The 22,707-nt window shown below is 60.5% G+C and overlaps 3 protein-coding genes across 9 annotated transcripts; 1 reads left to right on the plus strand and 2 right to left on the minus strand.

Moving 5' to 3' along the window:
- Nucleotides 1-927: 927 nt before the first annotated feature.
- Nucleotides 928-9,157, minus strand: AKT1S1 (AKT1 substrate 1). 7 transcript variants are annotated; one of them, XM_055145496.1, is made up of 5 exons: nt 9,057-9,157; nt 4,895-5,274; nt 3,473-3,550; nt 3,233-3,402; nt 928-1,963 (listed from the first exon to the last, which is right to left on the minus strand). In XM_055145496.1, the coding sequence occupies exons 2-5, from the start codon at nt 5,265-5,267 to the stop codon at nt 1,817-1,819; spliced, it is 768 nt and encodes a 255-aa protein (XP_055001471.1). In that variant the 5' UTR covers nt 5,268-5,274; nt 9,057-9,157; the 3' UTR covers nt 928-1,816. The 7 variants fall into 7 exon arrangements, with proteins under 7 accessions (XP_055001471.1, XP_055001473.1, XP_004619911.1 ...); XM_055145498.1 differs by lacking the exon at nt 9,057-9,157 and adding an exon at nt 8,728-8,746; XM_004619854.2 differs by lacking the exon at nt 9,057-9,157 and adding an exon at nt 8,293-8,401 and having other exon boundaries at nt 928-1,960.
- On the plus strand, nt 9,006-18,423 carry TBC1D17 (TBC1 domain family member 17). Its single transcript, XM_004619855.3, has 18 exons — nt 9,006-9,110; nt 9,404-9,538; nt 9,945-10,043; nt 10,204-10,278; nt 10,855-10,978; nt 11,485-11,692; nt 12,219-12,330; nt 12,448-12,606; nt 12,866-12,994; nt 13,079-13,182; nt 13,902-13,996; nt 14,075-14,191; nt 14,268-14,368; nt 15,002-15,101; nt 16,996-17,093; nt 17,174-17,290; nt 17,642-17,728; nt 17,800-18,423. Exons 2-18 carry the CDS (start codon nt 9,518-9,520, stop codon nt 17,998-18,000), a joined length of 1,947 nt encoding a protein of 648 aa, XP_004619912.2. The 5' UTR covers nt 9,006-9,110; nt 9,404-9,517; the 3' UTR covers nt 18,001-18,423.
- Nucleotides 18,424-18,618: 195 nt separating this feature from the next.
- IL4I1 (interleukin 4 induced 1) lies at nt 18,619-22,576 on the minus strand. The gene is made up of 8 exons (XM_055146465.1): nt 22,540-22,576; nt 22,326-22,360; nt 21,999-22,200; nt 21,505-21,617; nt 20,945-21,146; nt 20,210-20,278; nt 19,661-19,797; nt 18,619-19,480 (listed from the first exon to the last, which is right to left on the minus strand). Exons 3-8 carry the CDS (start codon nt 22,140-22,142, stop codon nt 18,619-18,621), a joined length of 1,527 nt encoding a protein of 508 aa, XP_055002440.1. The 5' UTR covers nt 22,143-22,200; nt 22,326-22,360; nt 22,540-22,576.
- Between the last annotated feature and the right edge of the window lie 131 nt (nt 22,577-22,707).

The raw sequence follows: 22,707 nt of genomic DNA on the forward strand, positions 1-22,707 counted from the left end.
GAGACTCAGGCCAGCAGGGGCGGAGGTTCTATGTATATAGGTATTTCTTTCTCAAGATTCAACTGATTAGCTTCCCTAGAGAAATGCCCGTCCCCGACAAAACTCCTAGTGCTTTGTGATTTTGCCAGGTGAAAACAATCGTTTCCACTTCGGGATCCTTGGAAGATTAGACGATAACGTTAATACGAGTAGTTAACGTAAAAGTGAGAGGTCGTTGGGGCTGGAGCGATAGTCCAGTAGGCAGGGTGCTTGCCTTGCACAGGGCACCCGGGTTTGATCCCAAGCACCACGTATGCCCCGCGTCCCCGCAAGCCCTACCTGGGGTGATCCCTGAACACAGACCAAGGAGTAAGCACTGAGTACCATCAGGTGTGGCTCCCAAAAAAAAGCAAACAAAAAATTCGTCCTTTTTTTTTTTTGCTTTTTGGGTCACACCTGGCGATGCACAAGGGTTACTCCTGGCTCTGCACTCAGGAATTAACCCTGGCAGTGCTCAGGGGACCATATGGGATGCTGGGAATCGAACCTGAGTCAGCCGCGTACAAGGCAAACGCCCCACGTCCCACCCGCTATGCTATTGCTCCAGCCCCGAAAAATTCGTCCTTAATCGCCCCTATTGATAGCACTCCCCAGGAGGTGAAGGAAATGAGAGAACCCTTGTTTACTTGAGCCTTAACTCCTGAGACTGGAGGTACCTGGCTTTCTTTCCTAGTGACAAGATGAATTCCCTAGTGATTATCCGGATTCCAGCACACACACCCGGACGACTGACTCCACAGTCACATAGGACACTATACCAGAGGAGGTTCTACCTCGCACCCCCTCTAAAATCCGAGCAGTATTTCCGACTTCTGGCTCTGCACTGAGAAATCAATGAGACCATGCGCCTCAAGACGTTCGTTGAGTGAACACCCCAACACAACTCACTCTTTTATCAGAGGTAAAACTCTTTAATCTTCGTGAGCCCCTCCCGACTCCAGGCTCCCACCAGCCACTCTCTCCCGCGCCAGGGCCAGAGAGTGAGAGAGCCCCTGCCCCCCACCTTGGGTGGACGAGAGCCCTGTAAGGCACCTGTACGGTAGAACAAGAGGAGCAGGAGCTGGTACCGTCCTGATGCAGGGACGGACTTCGATTGGCAGGCTTTTCTGGGATGGAACTAATAAGAGGGGTCAAGGATGGACCGAGCCATCCCTGAGGGGCCCGAGGGGCAAATTATCAGGACCAGGTCCAAATATACGACCCCAGCCCCAGTAGTGTACAGAAACGTAATCTTAAGGCCACAGGCCAATCCTGGGAATACGAGAAGGGTTTGGCCACGCCCCCAGGAGGCGGGAACCAACCAGGCGGGAGCGCTCGGGCAGATGGTGGGTCTCAGAGATTGGTTAAACCCTTTGGTTCGAGCCAATCGGATAAGGAGGTCGCCCAATCTCTGAGAGGAAGTGGCGGCCCTCTGCCCAATCCCGAAGCTGGGCTGCTCTCCCGAGGCAGCCAATGTCGTGCTAGCAAAAGTCCTTGTCGCTAGGCAGAACGGGACTCGGTTGACCCAGTGAAGGTTTAGAACTCGCCGCGCCCTGAGCGGGGAGCGAGCCAGTCCCTGCAAAAAGACGCTGTCGCTGGTCCGAGCGACCGGCGACAGGCCCGGCTAGGGAACCGTTAGGCTCGCTCGCTCGTGGGGGATGTAAGAACAGCTGGGACTGTGGGCACGGGGACACACGGGAGGCCGGCCGCGGGCCGGGCCCGGATTGGCGGGCCCCGGGGGCGCGGCGGGGGTGGGGTACGGACCGGGCCGGGCCAGGCAGAGCACTCGCCCGGGGCCTCAGTATTGCCGCTTCAGCTTCTGGAAGTCGCTGGTGTTGAGCCGTGGTCGCGGCAGGTCCCCGAACAGCTGCGTGTCTTCGGCCTCTCGCAGCACCAGCGCGCGCATGCTCGCCGCAATGCGGTCCAGGTCCGGCGAGGAGGGCTGCTGGGGCAGTGATAGGTCACTGGATCATCGTCACTGGGTCATTGCACTGCACCCACCCCTCGGTCGGCGCCCCACTCCTGCCCCGGACACCCTCTGCCCTGGCCACCTCTTCCCGAAAGCGCTCCAGTCCTCGCCTCTCCCCTTCTTTGTCTGGCAGCCCTTGAGTTCCTTCTCTCACCGCACTTAGCGATCAAAGGTGTCCTAGTGTCAGAACAGGGGACCACGATGGGCAGCCGTGATGGCTCAAAAAAGGCGATCCAGGGGCTGCAGCTGACCCAGGTTATATCCCCGGCACCCCACGGGGTTCCCGAACACAGCCAGGAGTAATTTCTGAGCATCGCTGGGTGTGGCCCCCAAAATAAAACAAATAAAAAAACGGAAAAAAATAAATTAAATAAAAAGCAGCCTCTTAGGTACACGTATGTGATGCAGCACCGGAAGGATGGCCACAACCTGTGACTGTGCTCCCAGGGGTATGCTCCTGCTGCTGCTCCATGTCAGCGCCTGACCCCAGCAGAATGTCACATCCACCAACAGAAGCTGGAGCAGCCCAAGGCTGTCACCCTGATGAGCCCCTGCCCAGGGGCTGACCAGGACTCCCACGTGCCCTGGGCACCACAGGCCCCAGGGCTTTCTTGTCACCCTGAGCTTCTCACAAGGAAACTGGGCCTCAGCCCCTGTCCCCCTCAGTGGCTGAGGACACACTAGGATGCTGAGTGCCTCAGTTTCCTCATTGCTTCAGGGAGCTTGAGTAACAGGGACAGAGAAGCCCAAGAATTACACATAGAGGATCATGTGCCAAGAAGAGAAGGAGGGGAGATAAAAAAAAAAAAAAGAGGGGCCAGAGCGAAGTACAGCAGATTGGGCACTTGCTTTGCAAGTAGCTGACCCATAATTGATCCTCAGCATCTCATATGGTCCCCTGACTCTGCCTGGAGTGATTACTGATTGCAGAGCCAGGAGTAAGCCCTGAGCATCACTGCATGTGGCTCCCAAACAAATATGGGAAAAAAAAAAAAAAAAGGATTTGAGAGACTGAAACAAATTCTAGGATGGGCCTGCTGGATAGCAATGTGACCCCTGGGAGCTGTTTCCCCATCTGGAGGGGATGCCTCCAGGGCTGAGACCCCTGACAGAGCTGAAGCTGCAGGGTTAAAACCTGCCTGGGGAGGTGGGCCAGGGGTGAATTTGGTGAAACCCAGTGTGCTTCTTGAAGGAGGTGTATCCTTCCCTGCCCTCCTGCCTTCTCGCCATCAGCCTGCCCCTCACCGGCTCATTCTCCTCATCTGATGACCGTGCTTCTGTCCTCTTCTCCTTGAAGGCCCAGACGGGCACGGACACGGGCAGGGACTTGGCGTACTGCTGCGTAGGTAGGGCTGTGGCTGGGGGCACTGAGCAGGCTGCGGGCCCAGCGGGTGCCTCCTCACTCAGGCTGCCATCTGAGAAAGAGGGCGGCCATGAGTGCTGTGTGGTGGTGCCCACTCGGGGCAGGGACGGCCAGGCACTCACCATCCGTGCTCTCGGGGTCTGAGTCGCAGAAGGGCGGCAAGTCCTGCAGGGTGGCGTCCTCGTCCATCACAAAGAGCCCTGGGAGGATGTGAGAAGCCAGTGGGGTCCCAGCTGCGCGCTGGCTCCTGCCCCCAGCCCTGGGCCCTGCTCTTGACCTGCTGGGATCATTTCCTGGGCCACAAATGCCCCCGGCAGGCAGGAAGGAGCACAGCGCCCCGTCCCTTACGCTCCTGGGTCAGAGAAGGGCAGTGCAACCCTGGGTGAGTCGGGAGACACACTGGGGCTGTAGTGCCAACCATTCTGTCCTGGTTGGATCCCCAACACCACAAAGGGGCCCCTGAGCACCACCAGGGGGCACTCCTGAGCACAGAGACAGGAATGCCCCCCCTGGAGCAGCGCTGGGTGTGGCCCCAAACCTACAAAGACAAACACCTGAAATCTATGAGATCTGTTTGTTTGTCAGGAGCCGAGGGGATGAGGAGATGGTTCAAAGGGCTGGAGTTCATGGCTGGCATGCAGGAGGCCAGACCCCCAAACAACAGGCCCAGACTCGCCCCTGAGCACACTGGGTGTGTCTCTAAAACAGCAACAACAAAAACATGGTCAACAGAAAAATCGAATGAAAGAGTCAGGGTTGATTTGGATCTGTCTGACAACGGGCATAGGCTGCAGAGAAAAATGAGGTGGCTTAAGAAGTTAACTTGGGGGGCTGGAGCAACAGTACAGCAGGTAAGGCGTTTGCCTTGCACGCGGCCGACCCGGGTTCAATTCCCAGCATCCCATATGGTCCCCTGAGCACCGCCAGGAGTAACTCCTGAGTGCAAAGCCAGGAGGTAACCCCTGTGCATTGCCTGGTGTGACCCAAAAAGAAAAAAAAAAAAAGAAGTTAACTTGGCCCATCACCTGGGTTTGAGCCACCTGGTTCCGGGGTCTGTGCCCGCTGCCTCCCAACCCCCGCACCGAGTTGTCTCCAGCAAGTGAGAAAGCCAGACTGGTCCCAACAATCACGACTGACCAAGTCCTACTTAATTAAGCCTGCTCGAAAACTACTCACTCCTCAAAGCCCTAAGGTTCAAGGCCCGTATCTGGAAGCATCCACCTCCAGATACCTCCCTACCCCCACCACACCATCCCTCTGCTGTACTCTGCAGCCCTGACTCCTCTTGAATTACATTATTGCTCTTCCCAGGTGTCAGGCTCTGACTCCTGGGAAACCAGAAGAACCACTGCCCCTCAACACCCTCAGCCAGACTGAGTCCCTCACAAAAGCACTTGAGTAGTGTTCGTGACCTCAAACACAGAGTGGGACCCCAGATACTGTGGAAGGAAGCTGAGGCTTAGAGAGAACAAGAGGCTTATTAAGGTCACACAGCAACTCTCGGCAAGCCGGCAAGCCCAGCCCAGCCCGCCTCCGCCCCTCACCTCCATTGTCGCTGGTGCCCAACCGCTCCCCAGAGGTCTCTGTCTCAGTCGTCTCCTCCTCCACGTCATCGTCCTTGGGCAGGGCTGGCCGGGGTGGGCTCTGGGCAGGGCTGGGCAACTCTGGTGGCGGTGGGGGGCCAGGGGGCCTCGCGGCAGTGGCCACCCGGTGAGCCTGGGCGATGTCGTGGAGGCAGTGGCGGGCAGCTTCTGCCAGGGCCCCGCGCCCATGGGCAGCGTAGGCGCAGGGCCCTGGCCGGGGCGGCGGCGGGGGCGCAGCCGTTAGCAGCACCAGCTCTGTGCCCGTCCGTGCCCTGAAGCGCTCGGCGGCCCCCACCACCGCCTCCCAAAGCTCCTCGGGGCGCCCCGACGCCATCCGAGCCCTGTGGGGGAGAGGGGAGGAGCTGAGGCCGGTGCCTGCTCTGTCCACCTGCCCCTCACCTCCTGCTGGCTGCAGTCACCACTCCCTGCCCCGTCCTCCCTGGCCTGGCCACTCTCCATCGTCCCCACAACCCACTGCTTCCCCAGAGACACCCTGGGGGGCTTGTCCTGCCCCGGTACCCCTGGAGAGCCAGCAGCTCCTCGAATAGCACCTCCAGCAGCTGGAGGGAGAGGAGCGTAGGAGGCCCGAGAGAGAGCTCAGAGACGCTGCCACAGAGTCATTCTGAGCAGGGCATGGCGCCCCCAGATCTGTCCCCTGACAGAGAAAGAAATAAGATTGTGAATTTAACTCTTCTGAGCGAGCTGATGTTGATTCCGAGCCCAAACGCTGAATTTTGGGGAACTAGTCCCAGGGGCACTAGGGGGCCCACGAGGTGCCCAGGGTGGACTCCCAGCCTCACCTGGGCCAAGAGACTCAATCACACAGCGCACACGCTTGCCCACGCGAGCCCCGTGGCAGCCAGATGGCGTAAAGGCTGGGCACCTAGTTCTCTGGGCTTTCTTGGGGAAACAGAAGCGAGGACTCTCCAGGTCTAGGCTGTTCCATCCCGTGTTCCCACCCCGGCAGAGTTCCTCCATGCCCAGAGCCGTGCCCACCCCTCCCCAGCCCACCCTCCGACAGTTTCAAAGTGCCACAGTGGGGAGGGCACTTGCTTTGCATGCAGCCAAAGCGGGTTGGCTGAGCACTCCTGCACAGCCAGGAGGGGCCCCTGGGAATCTCCAGATGCTCCCTCCCAAAAAAGAACCCAAAGATCCAGAAGTGGGGTGTTGCGGCATCTGGCCCTGTCCACCGCTGTCCCCGGGCACCTGGCTTGTCCTCCTGCCCCCGGTGCCCCTGGGGGGGCCAGCAGCTCCTCAAACCAAGGCGGCTGGCCTGCCACAGTATTTGAGAGCCCCCACACACACACACTCTGGTGGTCCTGCCGGGGAGGGTGGTCCTGGTCCACCCCAAGCCGCCCGCCTCACCCTGCAGACGCTAAGTAGCACCGCTCACAGCTCTGCACCTGGACCCCAGCCAGCTCCGTGATCCAATCCTCCAAGCTCACTAGGGAGCTGGGCTTAAATCCCCAGCTCCTGATACAGATCAAATGCCTGGCCGGGGCCGTCGGCGCCCTGGGCTACCACCATCCCAGCCCAGGTCATGGGAGCAACAGCTCAGGCCTGTCCCCCACCCTCAGCCCCGCCCCAGGGGCTGTGCCTGATCTCCAATCGGCTGTGTGACCTTGGGTCACTCACTTGTCCTCTCTGTTCCTCATGCTCTTTCCCCTGAAAGGGGATTAGAATGGCTAAAGCAGAGCCGCCCCAGGGAGGTAGCAGGCCCCTCATCAATGGGGGGTTTCAAGCTGTGTCTGGTTCCTGGTGAGAGCTGCCGGATTTGTTTGTGAAAGCCGTGGGTGACTCAGGAGACAGTCCAGCATCTGCACGCTCTATGCAGAGACTCACACCAACTAAGTCCTGGCCATCTGGCACTGTGAACACACCAGTCCCCATGGCAAGTGCCTGTCACCCGCTTTCTCACCGAGAAGCACTGGGTCTTGGTGGAGCTGGGGGAGCCTGCAGGGGCAGACTGGGGGACGCCACTGTTCTGGGGGCGCTCTGTGGCCACCTTGCCCGAGTCTGGAGGGGCGGAGCTGGGAGAGTCCGCATGGGGTAAGGCACTGGCCACATGAAAGGCCCATCCTAGCTCAGTCCCTGGCACCACATAGGGTCCCCCCAGCCCTGCCAGGAGAGCACAGAGCGGTAAACTGCCCCCGCCCCCCCACCAACAAAACCAGCTATTTGCCTGTAGGTATTCACAGGCTCCCACCATTGCTGCTCTGGTCACCCCATCTCATGGAGAGGGAAACAGAAGCTCAAGGCCAGGAAATGACTGCTCCAAGGTCACAGCGGACCCCACAGACTGGGGCACTCACTTCCAGTGGTGGGGGGGGCGGTCACCAGGATTCAGCTACAGTTTCTGGCAACGATTAGTCACAGAGCTAGAGTGGGTGACACTGGAGTTTAAGAGTGTCCAACCATCAAGCAGAAGCAGGGCAAAATGGAAGTGGTGGCTCTCACAGGCCTGGGTTTGGGGCCACCCCAAACTCAAATGTCAAATGCCAGCTGGCAGGCTGGGATCTGGGGCTCTGAGGTACTAGGGTCAGAATATGGGGGTCAGGCATGTTGAGTAGTTTCCTGCCCTTAGGGGCTCTCTGGCCTTGGTGACCCAGCCAGAAGACTCCGTGGTGAAGACCTGGGGTGTCTCCGGCCCCTTGAGTTGGGGAAGAGGCCCTGCCCTGACTGAAGCAGAGAGCCTGAGGATCGCCCTTACCACATGGGAGAGATGGGCAGGGGAACCTTGCTCCTCGCAGGAGCGGGGAGACGCCGCAGGCTTCTCAGGATGAGATGAACAATGTTCAGGCTCCCCCAGGGTATAGAGGCTAGTGCCTGGTGCATGCCCTGCCAACCACCTGTCAAACAGCAAAGCGCTCTCTGCCTGCAGGCGGGAGCAACCCCCGGCAAGGTGCACGACGGGGATCAGTTTCAATGGCTCCGGGACCCCCAGACCCACGCACATCTCATCCAAGACCAGCAAAGACCCAAGGCTCCAAGAAGAAAACAGGAAATCCCGCCCAGACGGGGGCCAGGGCCGGAAGTCCCGCCTTTACACGGGGTGGGGGCGCCCTGAAGGCCCCCCGAACAAATCTCCGACCCTGTGGACGTGGTCCACGGCCAAGGTAAGGATGTCAGTGGGTCCGGAGGCCTGAGGGTCAAGCTGTCTAGGCTATGCCTTCGCTCAGACACACAAGTTCCCGCGGAGGACCCCTTTCCAGCGCTCAGCGCGGGGTTGCCGCACAATTGTGCCCACAGATCTACTCAGGACACTGCCCTCCCGAGAATGGCTAGCCCCTCCAGCGCCCCTCTTCCCTCCACGGCCAAATTCTCCCCACACCGCGCTTCACAACGCCGCCTCCACTCACGTGCCCGTAGCCAGCATGGCCGGTCCGGCGCCGTCGCCGCCCTCAAGTGACATGGCGGCGCCTGACGTCACGTCCGCGCGGTCGGCCCACCTCCACTAGATGAGCTCCGCCTCCCTGCCCCGAGCCGCCCGGGATCTAGATGGCGGCCACGGGAACTTCCTCCCCATGGTAGTGGACCAATGGCGAGGGGCCAACGGGTGCCCACAAGAAAGATGGTGAAGAAAAGGTTTCAGCCTGCTCGGAGTTCAGCCTAAACTATTTAAATTTGCCCCCAAGAAATATGGCAGCCTGCATTCAGGACACAGTGAATAAAGACACGGCACCTGACGTCCCTCACCCATAATCTCGCATAAGTAAAGGAAAGAAATGTCCTTTAGGGCCGTACGGCCAAACTGGTATGAATTTCTCATAATGCAGATGGGCCTTCCCTCTAACCTTGTCCACCTTGGCACCGTGGCGGGCAAAGATTAAATATGGCAGCCTTGGGGCCGGAGCAATAGTACAGCGGGTAGGGCGTTTGTCTTGCACGCGGCCGACCCGGGTTCGATCCCCGCCAGGACTAAGCCTTGAGCACCGCCAGGAGTAAGCCCTGAGCATCGCGGGGTGTGACCTAAATAGACCAAAAATAAAAAAAAGCAGCCTTTTCTTCTTCTTCCGGTTTGCCCATTGGACCGCTTTCTCTGCACGTGACTCAGTGAGTTGGTCAGGCACTGTTTCTTTCCTGGGGACACCGAGGCCCTCAGGTTCTTGGGATGTCCTCTCACCTTTTCCTCTATCTGTGTGTCTTCCAAGACCTCGCTGGCGCGCCCCGCAGAAGAGTAAGTTTGCCCCTTATTAACATGGCCGCCATAGGCCAGCCTTCGCCGTGCCCTCGAGAAAAATGGCATCTCTTAGGCTTCGATGCCAGAAGGAGGGAGGAGCGACCTGAAGAAGGGGGGGGTTGGAAGTTGTGGGCCCCGCCCCCTTGTTTACGGCTGGACCGCCGGGACGCACTGCGCCTGCGCGCGCTCGCCTGCCGGCTCCGCCTTTATCGCGTTGCGGCGTGACAAATTCCATGGTTCAAGTTCACCCACCCTATCCTGAAAAATGGTCACACCCACTCCGGTGCCAGCACTGCGGGGGACGCTACCACTGCCGCGAATTGAGGAGCTTCTCCTACCCGGATGTGACAGCATGTTGACCCGGAAAAGGAGGACGCTGGGGGATTGGGTACTCGGCCGCGGCTATGGAGGGAGCCGGCTACAGGGTAAGCTTCGGGGACACATTCTTTCGCCTTTCTCTGAACGAGACGGCCCCTTCCTCTGGTTAGATTTTCTTTTAGCCCGTGCCGGGGCTCTAGGAGCTCGGGGAGCCTTAGAAAACACACCATGGCATGATAACTGCGCTGTCACTCTCCTTCATGGCTCTTGGGAAAGGGTCTGGACTCCTGGCCCCGCCCCCGGGCGGCTGAGACGCTCCCTTGGGCCCCGCCCCCTCGCAGTGTCAACTGACCCCTCGTTTCTTTGTTCCTTCTCCCTTCTCCCCAGTCCCAGGACTCCCGGCGGATAGTTTGATTTCGATCCTCCCGCCCCGCCCCTTGTTGTGGTCCCGCCCCCGGCCCGCGTCCATTGGCTCCCTCCGGGGCCCCACCCCTCACCGCTTTCTCTCCACAGGTGGTGTTCGAGAAGGTGGGCGTGTACCTCCACACCAGTGCCAAGAGGCGTCAGGACCCTGACTCCCTCATCGCTGGGGTCATTCGCGTGGTGGAGAAGGTGGGCCAGGAGGACGCAGCATCTGGAGGCTGGAGATGGACGGTGGGGTGGAGGCTGAGCTGGGGAAGCGCGAAAGCGTGCGAGTTCCTAGTGGAAGCTCTGGCGGGGGGGAGGGGGGGTTGTGTATAGGAGTGCCCCTCTGACACCCACCTCTCTCCAGGACAATGACGTCCTCCTCCACTGGGCCCCTGTGGAGGAGGCCGGTGATTCCAGCCAGATCTTCTTCTCTAAGAAGGTAGGCTACACCCCACCCCCTTCCCTACATGCGTCACGCGGGCTGGATAGCAGACAGGCCTTATTCTTGGGATATGCCGCGATTGGGATCTCGGGCTGTCACTCTACCAGCAGTGGGGATGGAGGTACCCACTCTGGAAAGAAGCCAGACATCAAGAAGGCAGCCTCCTTGGCCCACCACCCCACTCTGGGTGCCCTGGCAGGGTGCAGGGCATAGCTCAGCCCGTGGAGATGGTTTCCTGAACTTGCCCATGAGTGCACCAGGGGATCTGGAGTTCCCTCGGCATGGCTGTAGTAGGCAGAGGGAAGAGGGGATAAGAGCGCCCCTCTCCCCCTGCAGGCCCCCCCATTGCCCTGTGACTTCTAGTGCCTTTGGTGGTCATGGTTGGTGCTGGCTGGTGCTGGCAGCTCCAGAGGGGGCCCAGGAGCAGTGGAGCCTTCGCCAGTTTCATGCCTGCACTGTGCCTCAGTTTTCATCTTTTGAATTCCATAAGGCTTCGTTCCAGGGAGGCCTTTGGGCTCCAATCTGGCAGCTGAAGCCGCTGCCTCTCATTCTTCTTTGCTTTCTTCCCCGCAGGACCCCAGTGGGGGTGATTCCTGCCCACCCGAGGAGGAGCCCACCTTTGACCCTGGCTATGAGCCTGACTGGGCCGTCATCAGCACTGTGCGCCCCCGGCCCCGCAGCACCAATCCTACGAGAGGTAAGGCTGGGGGCAGGGGGCAGAGATGCCCCTCACCCCAGGCTCCGGCCACTCTCATTTGCTGCCCCAGTCAAGGTGCCCCTGACCTTGCAGTCCCAAAGTTAGGCGAGGACACAGCTATCCCCAGCTGGGATCCAGGCACATAGCTCCAGACCTGGGAGGGGAAACTCAGGCTAGTGGACTGGCCTGCAGGAAGGGGTGGTCTCCAAGCTCGCATCTCTGGGGCCAGGAGGGCCCCACAGGCCTTGGATGAGTGGGCGCTGCCCTGTAGCTGACAGGGTCTGGGGTGGGGCTGAGCTGAGCAGCCAGGCGTAGGGGGCCAAGAGTGAGGTCTGTGGTCCCAGCTTGAGGGGTCTTGGGGAGACTTTGCACTCGGGTGTAGGGACCCCACTAGCTCCTGCCACTTTCCTTGGTTGTGTTGCCCAGCAGGTGGGGGTGACCCAGTGAGGTCCCAGGGCCTCGCATTCAGGATGTACGCTGTCCCCTATCCTGCATCATCTTCCTAGGTGCAGAGCCCAGCCCTCCTCGGGGCTCCTGGGCCTTCTCGGTGAGCCTGGGGGAGCTCAAGTCCATCCGCCGCTCCAGGCCGGGTCTAGGCTGGGCCTACCTGGTGCTGGTGACCCAGGCTGGAGGCTCCCTCCCAGCCCTCCACTTCCACCGTGGCGGCACCCGCGATCTGCTCCACGTGCTCAGCCGCTACCTGCTGCTCGCCACGTGAGTCTTCGCCTGCCAGGCTTTGAGGAAGCCCAGGGCAGACCGACCCAGAGGCTCTGCCCACCACAGGGCAGAGTGCATGCATTCCAGGCTTCTCCCATTGCCGGGGTGTCTGAGAAAACAGCTATTCCCTCTTCATCCGTCTCATTGAGGGGGTCTGTGGGGCTCCCACCCATCTGTGCTTAGCAGTCACAGGGGAAGGAGAGCCTCCCCCCTTTTCTGCAACCTCTTGGGGTTCTTAGTGGCTTATCCCTTGGCTAAGGAAGTGAGGAACCCCCTCCCTCTCTTGGCTATCCTGTGTCCCAGGCCCACCCTAGGGTTTGGCTGTGGCCCCAGCATGCCGGGAACGCCTGTCTTGTTGATGCATGATCTGAAGTTTGACTACCCTGCAGCCCATGTGCCCAGTACAATCCCCACAGCCTGACTGGCTCTGCTCCTGGGTGCCCCTGAGGATAAACAAGGCTTCTGGGCTGGGAGGGTGGCAGGTGGGGGCTACTCACGTGTCAGCAAAGCCCCTTGGCCCCAGCTCCCCACAGGATTCCCGCCTCTACCTCGTCTTCCCGCACGACTCCTCAGCGCTCTCCAGCTCCTTCCACCAGCTGCAGCTCTTTGACCTGGACAGCTCCAACGTGGTGTCGGTGAGCGTCGGCAGAGGGGGGAACAGAGGCATGCGGGGGGCAGAGGTGGGAGGCGGGAAGGCGTGTGCCGTAGGGCATCAGGCGGTGGGGAGCCCTGACACCTGACTGTGCCCACAGCGCTTCCTCCAGGACCCCTACTCCACCACTTTCAGCAGCTTCTCCCGTGTGACCAACTTCTTCCGGGGCGCCCTGCAGCCACACCCCGAGGGGGCCTCCCCAGACCTTCCTCCGCCCCCTGATGACGAGCCAGAGCCCGGATTTGAGGTCATTTCCTGTGTGAGTATGGGGGGATCTGAGTTCTCTCTCTGGCTGCTCCCCCCTGGACCAGTGACTGCATTTCCTGCATCTCAGTTCCTCTTGGGAAGTGGAGTCGCCTTCAGTTTTTTCAAGTGTGCATCTCCTCCTTTATTGTTCAGAGTCCTTCCTCAGAAGGGGGACACTTGTTTGGGGCCCCCTGAGGATACACTTGGTGCTCTCAGTTGTTGGTGGAACCATGTGCGCCCCGGGTCCCTGGGCTCACTCCTTACCCTTGCAGGTGGAGCTGGGCCCGCGGCCAGCTGTGGTGCGGACGTCCCCTGTCACCGAGGAGGAGTGGGCCCGCCACGTGGGCGCTGAAGGCCGCCTGCAGCAGATCCCTGCGTTGAAAGCTCGCATCTTCTCGGGGGTGAGGTGCTGAGGGTGGGCGGGATGGGGGTGCTGGTAGTGGCCTGCACGCGACCCTCTGAGCTACCTGCTTTGCCACCCCTAGGGTCTAAGCCCCGGTCTGAGACGCGAGGCCTGGAAGTTCCTCCTGGGCTACCTCAGCTGGGAGGGCTCCACTGAAGAGCACAAGGCCCACGTGCTTAAGAAAACGTGAGTCGCTTCCCCCTGGCACCCACGGTAGTCTGCGGGAGCTTTCCCATGGTCCCAAAGCTGCGTCGGCAGGCCTGTGCCCCACATGGGAGGCACCAGCTTCTGACTCTTCTTTTTTATTTTTTTTGCTTTTTGCTTTCTGGGTCACACCCAGCGATGCACAGGGGTTACTCCTGGCTCTGCACTCAGGAATTATTCCTGGCAGTGCTCAGGGGACTATATGGGATGCTGGGAATCGAACCCGGGTCGGTCGCGTGCCAGGCAAACGCCCTACCTGCTGTGCTATTGCTCCAGCCCCAGCTTCTGACTCGATCTATATGAGGGCCTCTGGCCTTCCTCCTGGTCTGGGCGGAGCCTCTGCCCAGGGTAGGTGCGAGACTTTCCACCAGAGCCCATGGGGGTTGCGTTCAGGAGACATCTGGGGGCCACAAATAGTACAGTACAGTGGGGACAGTGCTTGCCTTGCACAGGGCCAACCTGGGTTCAATCTCTGGCATCCCCTAGGGTTCTCCAAGCACAGCCAGGAGTAATTCCTGAGCACAGAGCCAAGAGTCAACCCTGAACACTGCCAGATGTGATCCAAAACCACCACAAAGGGCCCCTAGGTGTGGGGACAGGAATGAGCACATGCAGGGGACAGTGCTGGGGCTCTTAGAGGGGCCTGGGGGTGGCTGGGGTCCCTGGAGCTGCACCCCACCTCTGGCTCTCCTGCCCTGCAGAGACGAGTATTTCCGCATGAAGCTACAGTGGAAATCTGTGAGCCCCGAGCAGGAGCGGAGAAACTCCCTGCTGCATGGCTACCGGAGCCTCATTGGTACGTGGTGGGGCAGGCGGGGGGTGGGGGCGCAGGCTGCTGGGCGTGCAGCTGAGGGGTCACGGCCTGTGCCCGCAGAGCGAGATGTGAGCCGCACGGACCGGAACAACAAATTCTACGAGGGGCCTGAGAACCCGGGGCTTAGCCTGCTGCACGACGTCCTGCTCACCTACTGCATGTACCACTTCGACCTGGGTGCGCCCGCGGCTGTCCAGGGCGCTGGGAGGGCGTCAAGGGTCCAGGCTGGGGGCTAACCCTGTGTCCCCCGCAGGTTACGTCCAGGGCATGAGTGACCTCCTCTCCCCCATCCTCTTCGTCACTCAGAATGAGGTGGACGCGTTTTGGTGTTTCTGTGGCTTCATGGAGCTGGTGGTGAGGCAGGCGTGTGTGTGTGCATGCGTGTGTGTATATAAGTTCCAGGATGAGCCTCAGGGTGTGTGTGTGTGTGTGTGTGTGTGTGTGTGTGTGTGTGTGTGTGTGTGTGTGTGTGTGTGTGTATAGGATGAGTTCCAGATTGTATGTGATGTTTGTGGGTGTGAGACCTGTGGGATGTGTGTCCCAGTATGTGTGTATGGGGTTAAGTACCAGGATATATGTGTATGGGGTGAGAGTCCTGGTATGTGTGTATGGAGGGAGTCCCGGGGTGTGTGTATATGTGTGTATGTGTGTGTAAGTATGGGGGGAGTCCCAGGGTGTGTGTATGTGTGTGTATGGGGGGGGAGTCCCAGGAAGTGTGTATATTGTGTATGTATGGGGGGAGTTCCAGGGTGTGTGTTTGTGTGTGTGGTAGAGTCCCATGTGTGTCCCAGTGTATGTGATTATGGGTGTGAGTCCCGTGTGTGTGTGTGTGTGTGTGTGTGTGTGTGTGTGTGTTAGAGTCCCAGGTGTGTGTCCCAGTGTGTGTGTATGGGGACGAGTCCCAGGCTCTGTGTGTGTTTCTCCCTCGGGGTCCCTGCCCAGGAGGGGGTTCTGGCTCCCAAGCAGCCTTGCCCTTGCCCCCCCCAGCACGGGAACTTCGAGGAGAGCCAGGAGACCATGAAGCGGCAACTCGGGCAGCTCCTGCTGCTGCTGCGGGTGCTGGACCCGCTGCTCTGCGACTTCCTGGGTATGACCGGTGGGTGGGTGGGGCTGGGTCCACCAGTGCGGGGGTTGGGGCTGACCACTGGGCAGTGCACCCCTGGCTGTGTGTTTGCCTTGGTGCTGGCATCTGGGCCACTAATGTGTCCAGATATTTGGCCATAGCCCAAACAAGAGAATTCCCCCCGCAGGACTTAGGTTCCCAAGCTCCCTCGTAAAAGTAGAAGTGTGTTTGGAGCAAAACCTCCACTAGTGCATGCTTGGGCAGCCCCCTCCCCCCTCCCCGCCGCCGTTGCGGGCTGCAGTGGGTGGTGCATTCAGGCTCTGCACCCCCATCTCTCCTGTGCAGATAAACTGGGTTTGGACTTATGCTGCTTTGCTGGGCTCCAGGGGCTGTGATGGCGATCTTCGGACTTTAAATTTGGTCTTTATTACTATTTAATATAAAAACTGCAGGGGACTGCAGAGATAGTACTGGGGTTAAGGTACAAACTTGCATGTAACTGACCTGGCACTGTGTATGTTCCCCAAGTACCACCAGGGGTTATTCCCGGGCAGAACCAGGAACAGCCCCTGAGCATGATTGGGTGTGACCCAAGGTCCACTCCCCCCAAAATTGCAGGGAGGCCAAATAGCTAGCACAGGAGCGCCTGCGGTTGGCGTTGACATGCCGACCAGGCTCAATTCTGATGTTACACGTGGTACCCCAGCACTATGATTGAACCCTGAGCCAGATCCAGGCAGAATCCCTAAGAACTGCCAGGTATAGCCCAAAACAAACAAAAAAAGATTAAGATGCAGAGAATGTAGATAGCAGTGTTTTTTAAATTTGGGGGCCAGAGATCAAACCCAGAGCCACATCCCTGTGAGGCAGACTTCCTCCCACTAGCTCCAGTTCCTGCCCCTAGGGTGCACTGTAGCTGTAGCACTGTCGTCTCGTTGTTCATTGTTCATTGTCCCATCGTTCATCAATTTGCTCAAGTGGGCACCAGAGGAAAGCGTCACCACTCAGCCTCAGATGCCCACCTCCCCACCTGCCCGCCAGTTGTGAGACTTGTTACTGTTTTTGGTATATCATATACGCCACGGGTAGCTTGCCAGGCTCTGCTGTGCAGGCAGGATACTCTCGGTAGCTTGCCAGGCTCTCTGAGAGGGATGGAGGAATCAAACCCCGGTCATCTGTGTGTAAGGCAAACACCCTACCCGCGGTGTTATCGCTCCGGTGAGGTAAACTACAAGGGTAGGAGCTGGGCGTCAGAGTGGAACACCCAGCCCCAGTCCGTCATTCCTTTCATGAATCCAAGGAGTGAAACTACCTGGCCAATACTGGAGCAACACCTCTCCGGTATTGGGGAGAGGGCGAAGGACTGGAGCACGTGCTTTGCAGCGGAGCCCCAGGTTTGGGGTTTGGTCCCTGATCCCATGGGGAACAATGTCCCCCCCAGCACCTCACTGGTGGTAGCTGAGTGGGATGTGGCCCCAAATCCCAATTAAGAGCTTTAAAAGATACTTACCTCTTGGGTCAGAGAGTAGCTATGGGTCCCCTCAGCCCCCTAGTTCCGAACCTGGGAATCCTGAGCACACCTGCCATGGCTACCCCGCAGACGTGGGGTGGGGGATGTTTAGCCCTTGAGAGGCAGGGAAATGACCCGAGTGAAGGTTAGTCCTGTGTTTGGTCCCAGCACGCAATCACTGCCTTGCCTGGGGTGCTCTCCCCGCGCCCCTTCACAGGAGGGTGGGGATGCCCAGGCTGGTCTCGCTCGGGGCTAAGCCTTGGTTGCTTCTGCACTGGGCTGTGGCCAGTCCTGCAGCCAGGTAACTTGCTCTCAGTCTCCCCACGGGGACATGTAGCCCCACTGGGTAGGGGGCTGGTTTGGAGTCTGGACTTAGCAGCCCGCACTTGCACCCCTGTCCACATATAGACTCCCAGGACTCTGGCTCACTCTGTTTCTGCTTCCGGTGGCTGCTCATCTGGTTCAAGAGGGAATTCCCTTTCCCGGATGTCCTTCGCCTGTGGGAGGTGGGCCAGTCAGCCTGGCGGGCAGGTGGGGAGGTGGGCATCTGAGGCTGAGTGGTGACGCTTTCCTCTGGCACCTGAAGGTGCTGTGGACTGGGCTCCCTGGGCCGAATCTACACCTGCTGGTGGCCTGCGCCATCCTGGACATGGAGCGGGACACCCTCATGCTCTCTGGCTTCGGCTCCAATGAGATCCTTAAGGTGAGCCCTGGCTGTCCCCAGCCCACCCTGCGCACGGGGCTCCCCTACAGGGTGGGTCCACCCCAGCATCTCGAGGGTCCCCCTCCCTAGAGTGGGGAGGTGGCAGTACCTGGGCTGGGAGTGCAGAGTCCTGCTTATCTCCTGCTGGGCCAGCCGGACTCCTAGCACAGTGCTCCCTAAGCGTGTAGTCTGTGCCTGTGCCAGGCTTCCTCACCACTGTTCTGGAACTGGGCAGTGGCTGAGACTGCCTGGTGCCCCAGAGCACCCTGTCTGCCTCCACGTTTAGTGGCGCAGGGGCGGTGGTGGCGCCTGCATGGCTAAGCAGAGGGGCCTGACTGCCGGCTCCCACAGCACATCAATGAACTGACCATGAAGCTGAGCGTGGAGGACGTGCTGACCCGGGCCGAGGCCCTGTACAGGCAGCTGACAGCGTGCCCGGTGAGTGCCCACCCGTGCGCCCCTCCCCACGTCCCGCTGTCTGACCGCGCTCACTAACACCTGCCCTCCAGGAGCTACCCCACAATGTGCAGGAGATCCTGGGGCTGGTGCCGCCTGAGGAAGCCCGCAGCCCCTCCCCGCCGGCCTCCCCTCTGCCGCTGTCACCCACCCGGGCCCCTCCGGCCCCGCCGCCCTTCATGGACCCGGCCCCACAACCCGACAGCAGCCTTGAGATCCTGCCGGAGGAGGACGACGACGGCGCGGTCCCTTAATGCAGCGCACCTGGCGTGCACAGGCACTTTATCTGCCAGACTGCACCCCTGGCTGGGGGCGCCCCACCTTAACGACCTTGGGGTCGAGGGTTTCTTGGCTGGTGGCCGAGAGAGGCTGCCACATGTGCTGGGACCTCGACGGGGATCCCGCAGGGTTGCGGGGGTGGCCAGTGGCCCCAAGCTGACCCAGCCTGGCCCAACCCCGATCTGGCCAATGAGTCTGAGTCCAAAGAGGAGGTGTGTGTGTGTGTGTGTGTGCGTGTGTGTGTATGTATGTGTGAAGGCGCTGTGGAGCCCCCCACACCTTCATCGGTCCGGCTTGGGAGCAATGAAGATGGGGTGCGTTGCTGTTTGGGGGAGGTATCCGGACAAAAGCCAGATAGATGGGCTGTTCCTGAGCAGAATAAACACGTGTCCAACCGACCCTGCGTCTGGCTCCCATCACTCCGCGGGTACCCCGCACAGCCCACGCCCCCACCGGCATGGAGCCCGTTTGCGAAGTAAGGGAGCTGCTTGGGTGCGAGGTTGGGGAGGGGTCGCAGCCTCACTGGCTCCGCCCCCGCCCAGCAGTGAAGGAGCGGACAGGAGGACACGCGCTTTCCAAAATAAAGTAAGACTTTAATATGAGGTCCTCGGGGGCGGCTGGCTGCGCTCTGGCTCCTCAGTGTCCCCACCACTGCCACGCTCCTGCCACACCTTGTCCGGCCCGGGCACCGCATGGCCCAGCTTCCGGTTGTTGATGGCCACCGCGGCCCGCAGCGCTGACTTCACAGCTGTCTCCACCCAACCATGCGGGTGGGCCGTGTGCTCGCCAGCGAAGAAGATGCGGTTGTGGGGGGTGAACCAGCCGGACTCCTTGTCTATAGGCCAGAGCGCCGGCGGCTGCACCACGAAGCCGCCCTGGCTGTGTGGGTCGTCGGCCCAGCGCTTGACCACGCCAGTGCCATCCCAGTACTGGTAGACGTCGGATCCGTGCAGCGTGGCCAAGTCGTTGAGCGCCAAGTGCAGCGCCTCCTTCACGCTCAGGCCGGCGAACGGGGCCACGGCGTCCGACCACGTGTACGAAGCCAGCAGCAGCGCGCCCTCGCCCGGCGGCGGGTAGAAGATGGCGCGCGACGGGCGGTCTGTATTCGAGTGGCCGCCCCGGATGTGCTCCTTGTGCCAGAAGGGCCGGGTGAAGCTCAGGTACACCTTGGTGGCCGGCACGTAGTGCAGCGCGCGCAGCGCCTCCTGAAGCTGAAGCGGCAGGGGCGGCTTGAAGGTCATGCGCTGAAGCGCCGGCCCACTGGCCGTCAGCACCACCGCATCGGCTGCCATGACCTTCAGGTGCCGGGACCGAGTGTCGTTCCCGATGTGCACATGTACTTCCTTCGTTGTATGCGTCATCCTCACAACCGGCGAGTGCAGCAGCACCGAACCCGATAGCGAGTTGTACAGCGCACGTGGCAGCAGGTCCCACCCGCCCACGATGCGGAGGTACCTGCGGGCAGGCCAACGGGGAGCCTGACTCCAGGGGCGTCCCGCCCCTCCGGGCTGCCCCACTGGTCTGGCCAGTTCCCATTCGCTCCCCTTTCCTCTAAGCTCCGCCCCTCGGCCCGTGCCAGTTCCCCATTGCTCCCCTTCGCTCCAAGTCCCGCCCCATACTGGCGCCGTCCCTCACCGGAGCTGGTCGCTGAGGCAGCTGTGGCCCCGCAAGGCCTCGGAGAAACTGAGATAGAAGAAGCCATCCTTGGACATCACGTCACCCAGGAGCCGCACGGCGGGCTGGCTTATATTTCCCTCCCCGAGAAGGTATCCCTGGGGGATGCAGAGGTCCTAGGTCAGGACTCTGTCCAGAAGAACCTGTCATGGAGTTCTCTTCCCCAGCTGAGTCCAGTCCCCAGGACCTGGATGCAATGCCACCTCCTGCTTCTCCCGCTCCATCGCTTCCCCCTCCCTCGTCTTTTTGCTTGATTTGGCCACACCCGGCAATTGCTCAGAGCTAACTCCTGGCTCTGCTCAGAGATCACTCTAGGTGGGCTCAGGGGACCCTATAGAGTTCCAGGGATCAAACCCTGGGCAGGTGCCTTACCCGCTGTACTATCCTCTACCCCCGTGGTTCCTGAGACAGATGAGGGCAACAGAAGGACATGGGAGGGGACAGAGAAGCATTGGCATGGGCTTGATGCCCACAGGCAGCCTCAGCCAGTGAATCCCGGACCCCACTCACCAGGAGCGTGAGTTTGTCAAACTTCTTCATTGCCCTTTTGCACCCCATGGTCTTGACGTCTCTGATGGCCTGGGGAGCAGCAAGCAGAGAGCACTAAATTGGGGGTCCAGGCCTGCAGTCCAACATCCCCACCGGGCTGGCCGACCTTCGCCCTTGGCTGCCTGCAGCCCAGTGGTCCCCACTGGAAGGTGGCGCCCTTGCAGTCTTCCGTTCTCCTGTCTGGCCGGCCATGGTTCTGCTCAGGTGCTGGGGCACCATTACCCCCAGCTGCTCTCCTTTGCCTCCACCTGCTTTGCTGTCCATCTCATGCCCTCCTGGGACCACAGCTTCTCATCCTGTCACATTGTGGCTGGGGAGTGACCCAAAGTTGTGCCCTCATTCCCTCAGCCACCCACTCACCGCTGAGTGATGAGGGGGTGCTGTGGGGGGGGGGGGAAGGAGGGTTGCGGCGGGCTCCTGTAATGGGGTCACTCCCCGTAACAGTAACATGGGGCAGAGAGAAGAAAGACAAAGTGAGTGAGGATGGTGTTGGGTTGTGGGGAGACCAGTAAGTTTCAGGGTACATGCTGCTCTTGGTGGGGACAGGACGGTCTGAGTCTCAGGATTTATACCAGCCTGTGAATCTACACAGAAACCGAAAGTGTAGCTAGCTTGGTGGGCCGGGGCCAGAGGTGGCAGATGTGGTGCCAGGGGGGCTAGCAGTCAGGGCTGGGGGACGGGCACCACCTGGCCCACCTTGCTGAGAGCCATCTGGTAGATCTCCTCGGGCGAGTGGCCCTGCTCCCGAGGCTGCAGCTTGTAGCCCAGCCTCTCGGGCATCTTGTCCACCACGAAGTTGCGCAGTTTCACCTCGCGCACCTCCGTCCATGTGTTCTCGTCATACTGAATGAACTTGGTGAGGTTGAGCCCTAGATTCCGGCAGAGCTGTTGCAGGATTCTGTGCGAAGAGGATGGGCGGATCAGAGGCCTGGAGCTTGGAGCTGGGGACAGGGTGAGACACCCCGCCATCCATGTAGGGAGCAGGGCTGGATTGGGGGCCACCAGGCTGGGCACTGAGCCAGACACTGCAGAACTGGCAGCATTAGGAGCTGCCAGCAGAGGAAAGGCCTGTGACCTGGGACAGAGACGTGACCCAGGCAGGGATATGAAGGTGGGTCTGGGGGTGGGTCTGGGTCACGCACAGCCCGGGAGGTGTGCTGCAGGGCTAGGTGGGGGCCGGGTGAGGCTGCTGGGCAGCAGGGCTGGAGTCCGGTGTGGGACGGGTGAGGGTGGGGGCACCTAGGGTCAGGTCTCACCGGTGTGAGGTGGGCATGCGCATGGCACCCAGTTCCCCAATCCAGCCTGTCTTCTTATCTCGATAGGTTAAGATGCGGCCCCCGATCCTACCGTCTGCCTCTAGGACAGTGACCTGAGGGTGGGGGGAGGGGTGTCAAACAGGGCTCCTTCCACTGGTGCCATCTACCCAGAGACACCCGCCCACCCGATCTGGAGTGCTGCAGGCTACTTGAACACAGGGTGTCCAGCCAGCTCTGAGGGGAACTTTCTGCTCAGGAGGCAGGGTTTTCCCAGCAGAAGCTCTCAGCCCAGCCCACTCACTCTTGCACTGCCGTTAGGCCTCAGGGGGCACTTCCTCTCGGGAAGAGTTCCCAACTCCCCCCCCCTCCAAGCCCCCACCCCGAAATCCCTCCAGATGAGTGCGGGAGTGGGGGTGCCGAAGGTCTCTCAGCACCACTCCCAGCTCCCAGTTCCCTCACCCCAGCACCCACGGGATGCCCATCTCCCACCTCACCTTGTGGCCGGCATCACCAAGCAACTTGGCAGCCACCAGCCCGGCCACACCGGCACCCACCACAATCACCCTCTGCGGCGTCCTGGTCCGGTTGAGGCCCAAGGTCACGACCTTGAGCAGCCATTCATAGTCGGGGTCCTGCATGCACTTCTCAAAGGGGTCCTGGCTGTGGGGGGCCTTCCAGTCCAGGGAGGAGACCAGGCTGAGGATGGGGACCAGGGAGAGGAGGTGCCAGGCTGGGAGTCGGGGGAGGATCAGTGGGTGGGGGTCCTCATGCAGGAAAGTTTCCAGCTCCCCCACACAGCGTCCCTTCCTCTGCCAACTTACCCAAGTGGGCCATGACTCGGAGCGGGAGGCGGTGTCTGGGGTGGAGGGGAGGCAAGAGCCACCGTGATGGGGGCGTCGAGTCCTGGGCCTGCCCCAGCACTAACCCCTTGGCCGTGGCACCCTCTGACCCAGATCTGCTCGCCTCCCTCCCACTCTCCCTCCCAGCTCTCCCCCTAGCCAGCTACTCGCCTTCACCACCTCTGCCCCAGCCTACCTGGCTCTGGACACCTACTCTCTCTGCTCCCCACCTTTTAAAGGGCCCCGGCCTGTCCCCGTCCTCTTGGGACCCACACGGGGAAGTGAAACTGCTCTTCACCCTTAGGGTGAGATGAAGCTGGCGGGGGCGGCTGACGGAGCAGGGTGCGTAGAGGGAACACAATGG

The sequence above is a fragment of the Sorex araneus genome, chromosome 8, assembly GCF_027595985.1.
Source record: "Sorex araneus isolate mSorAra2 chromosome 8, mSorAra2.pri, whole genome shotgun sequence".
In the NCBI taxonomy this organism is placed as follows: Eukaryota; Metazoa; Chordata; class Mammalia; order Eulipotyphla; family Soricidae; genus Sorex; species Sorex araneus.

Excerpts from the sequence above, each read along its gene's own strand:
- AKT1S1 (XM_055145493.1), bottom strand. The coding sequence starts at position 7,768 with ATGCACCAGGCACTAGCCTCTATACCCTGGGGGAGCCTGAACATTGTT. Across the intron at positions 3,551-4,894 it reads GGGCACCAGCGACAATGGAG|GGCTCTTTGTGATGGACGAG; the intron begins GTGAGGGGCGGA and ends ACATCCTCCCAG. Across the intron at positions 1,964-3,232 it reads CAGATGAGGAGAATGAGCCG|CAGCCCTCCTCGCCGGACCT; the intron begins GTGAGGGGCAGG and ends TCACTGCCCCAG.
- TBC1D17 (XM_004619855.3), top strand. The coding sequence starts at position 9,518 with ATGGAGGGAGCCGGCTACAGG. Across the intron at positions 10,979-11,484 it reads CAGCACCAATCCTACGAGAG|GTGCAGAGCCCAGCCCTCCT; the intron begins GTAAGGCTGGGG and ends TCATCTTCCTAG. Across the intron at positions 17,094-17,173 it reads ATGTCCTTCGCCTGTGGGAG|GTGCTGTGGACTGGGCTCCC; the intron begins GTGGGCCAGTCA and ends TGGCACCTGAAG.
- IL4I1 (XM_055146465.1), bottom strand. The coding sequence starts at position 22,142 with ATGCAGGACCCCGACTATGAATGGCTGCTCAAGGTCGTGACCTTGGGC. Across the intron at positions 21,618-21,998 it reads TTGGTGATGCCGGCCACAAG|GTCACTGTCCTAGAGGCAGA; the intron begins GTGAGGTGGGAG and ends CCCCACCCTCAG. Across the intron at positions 21,147-21,504 it reads CGCATGCCCACCTCACACCG|AATCCTGCAACAGCTCTGCC; the intron begins GTGAGACCTGAC and ends CTCTTCGCACAG.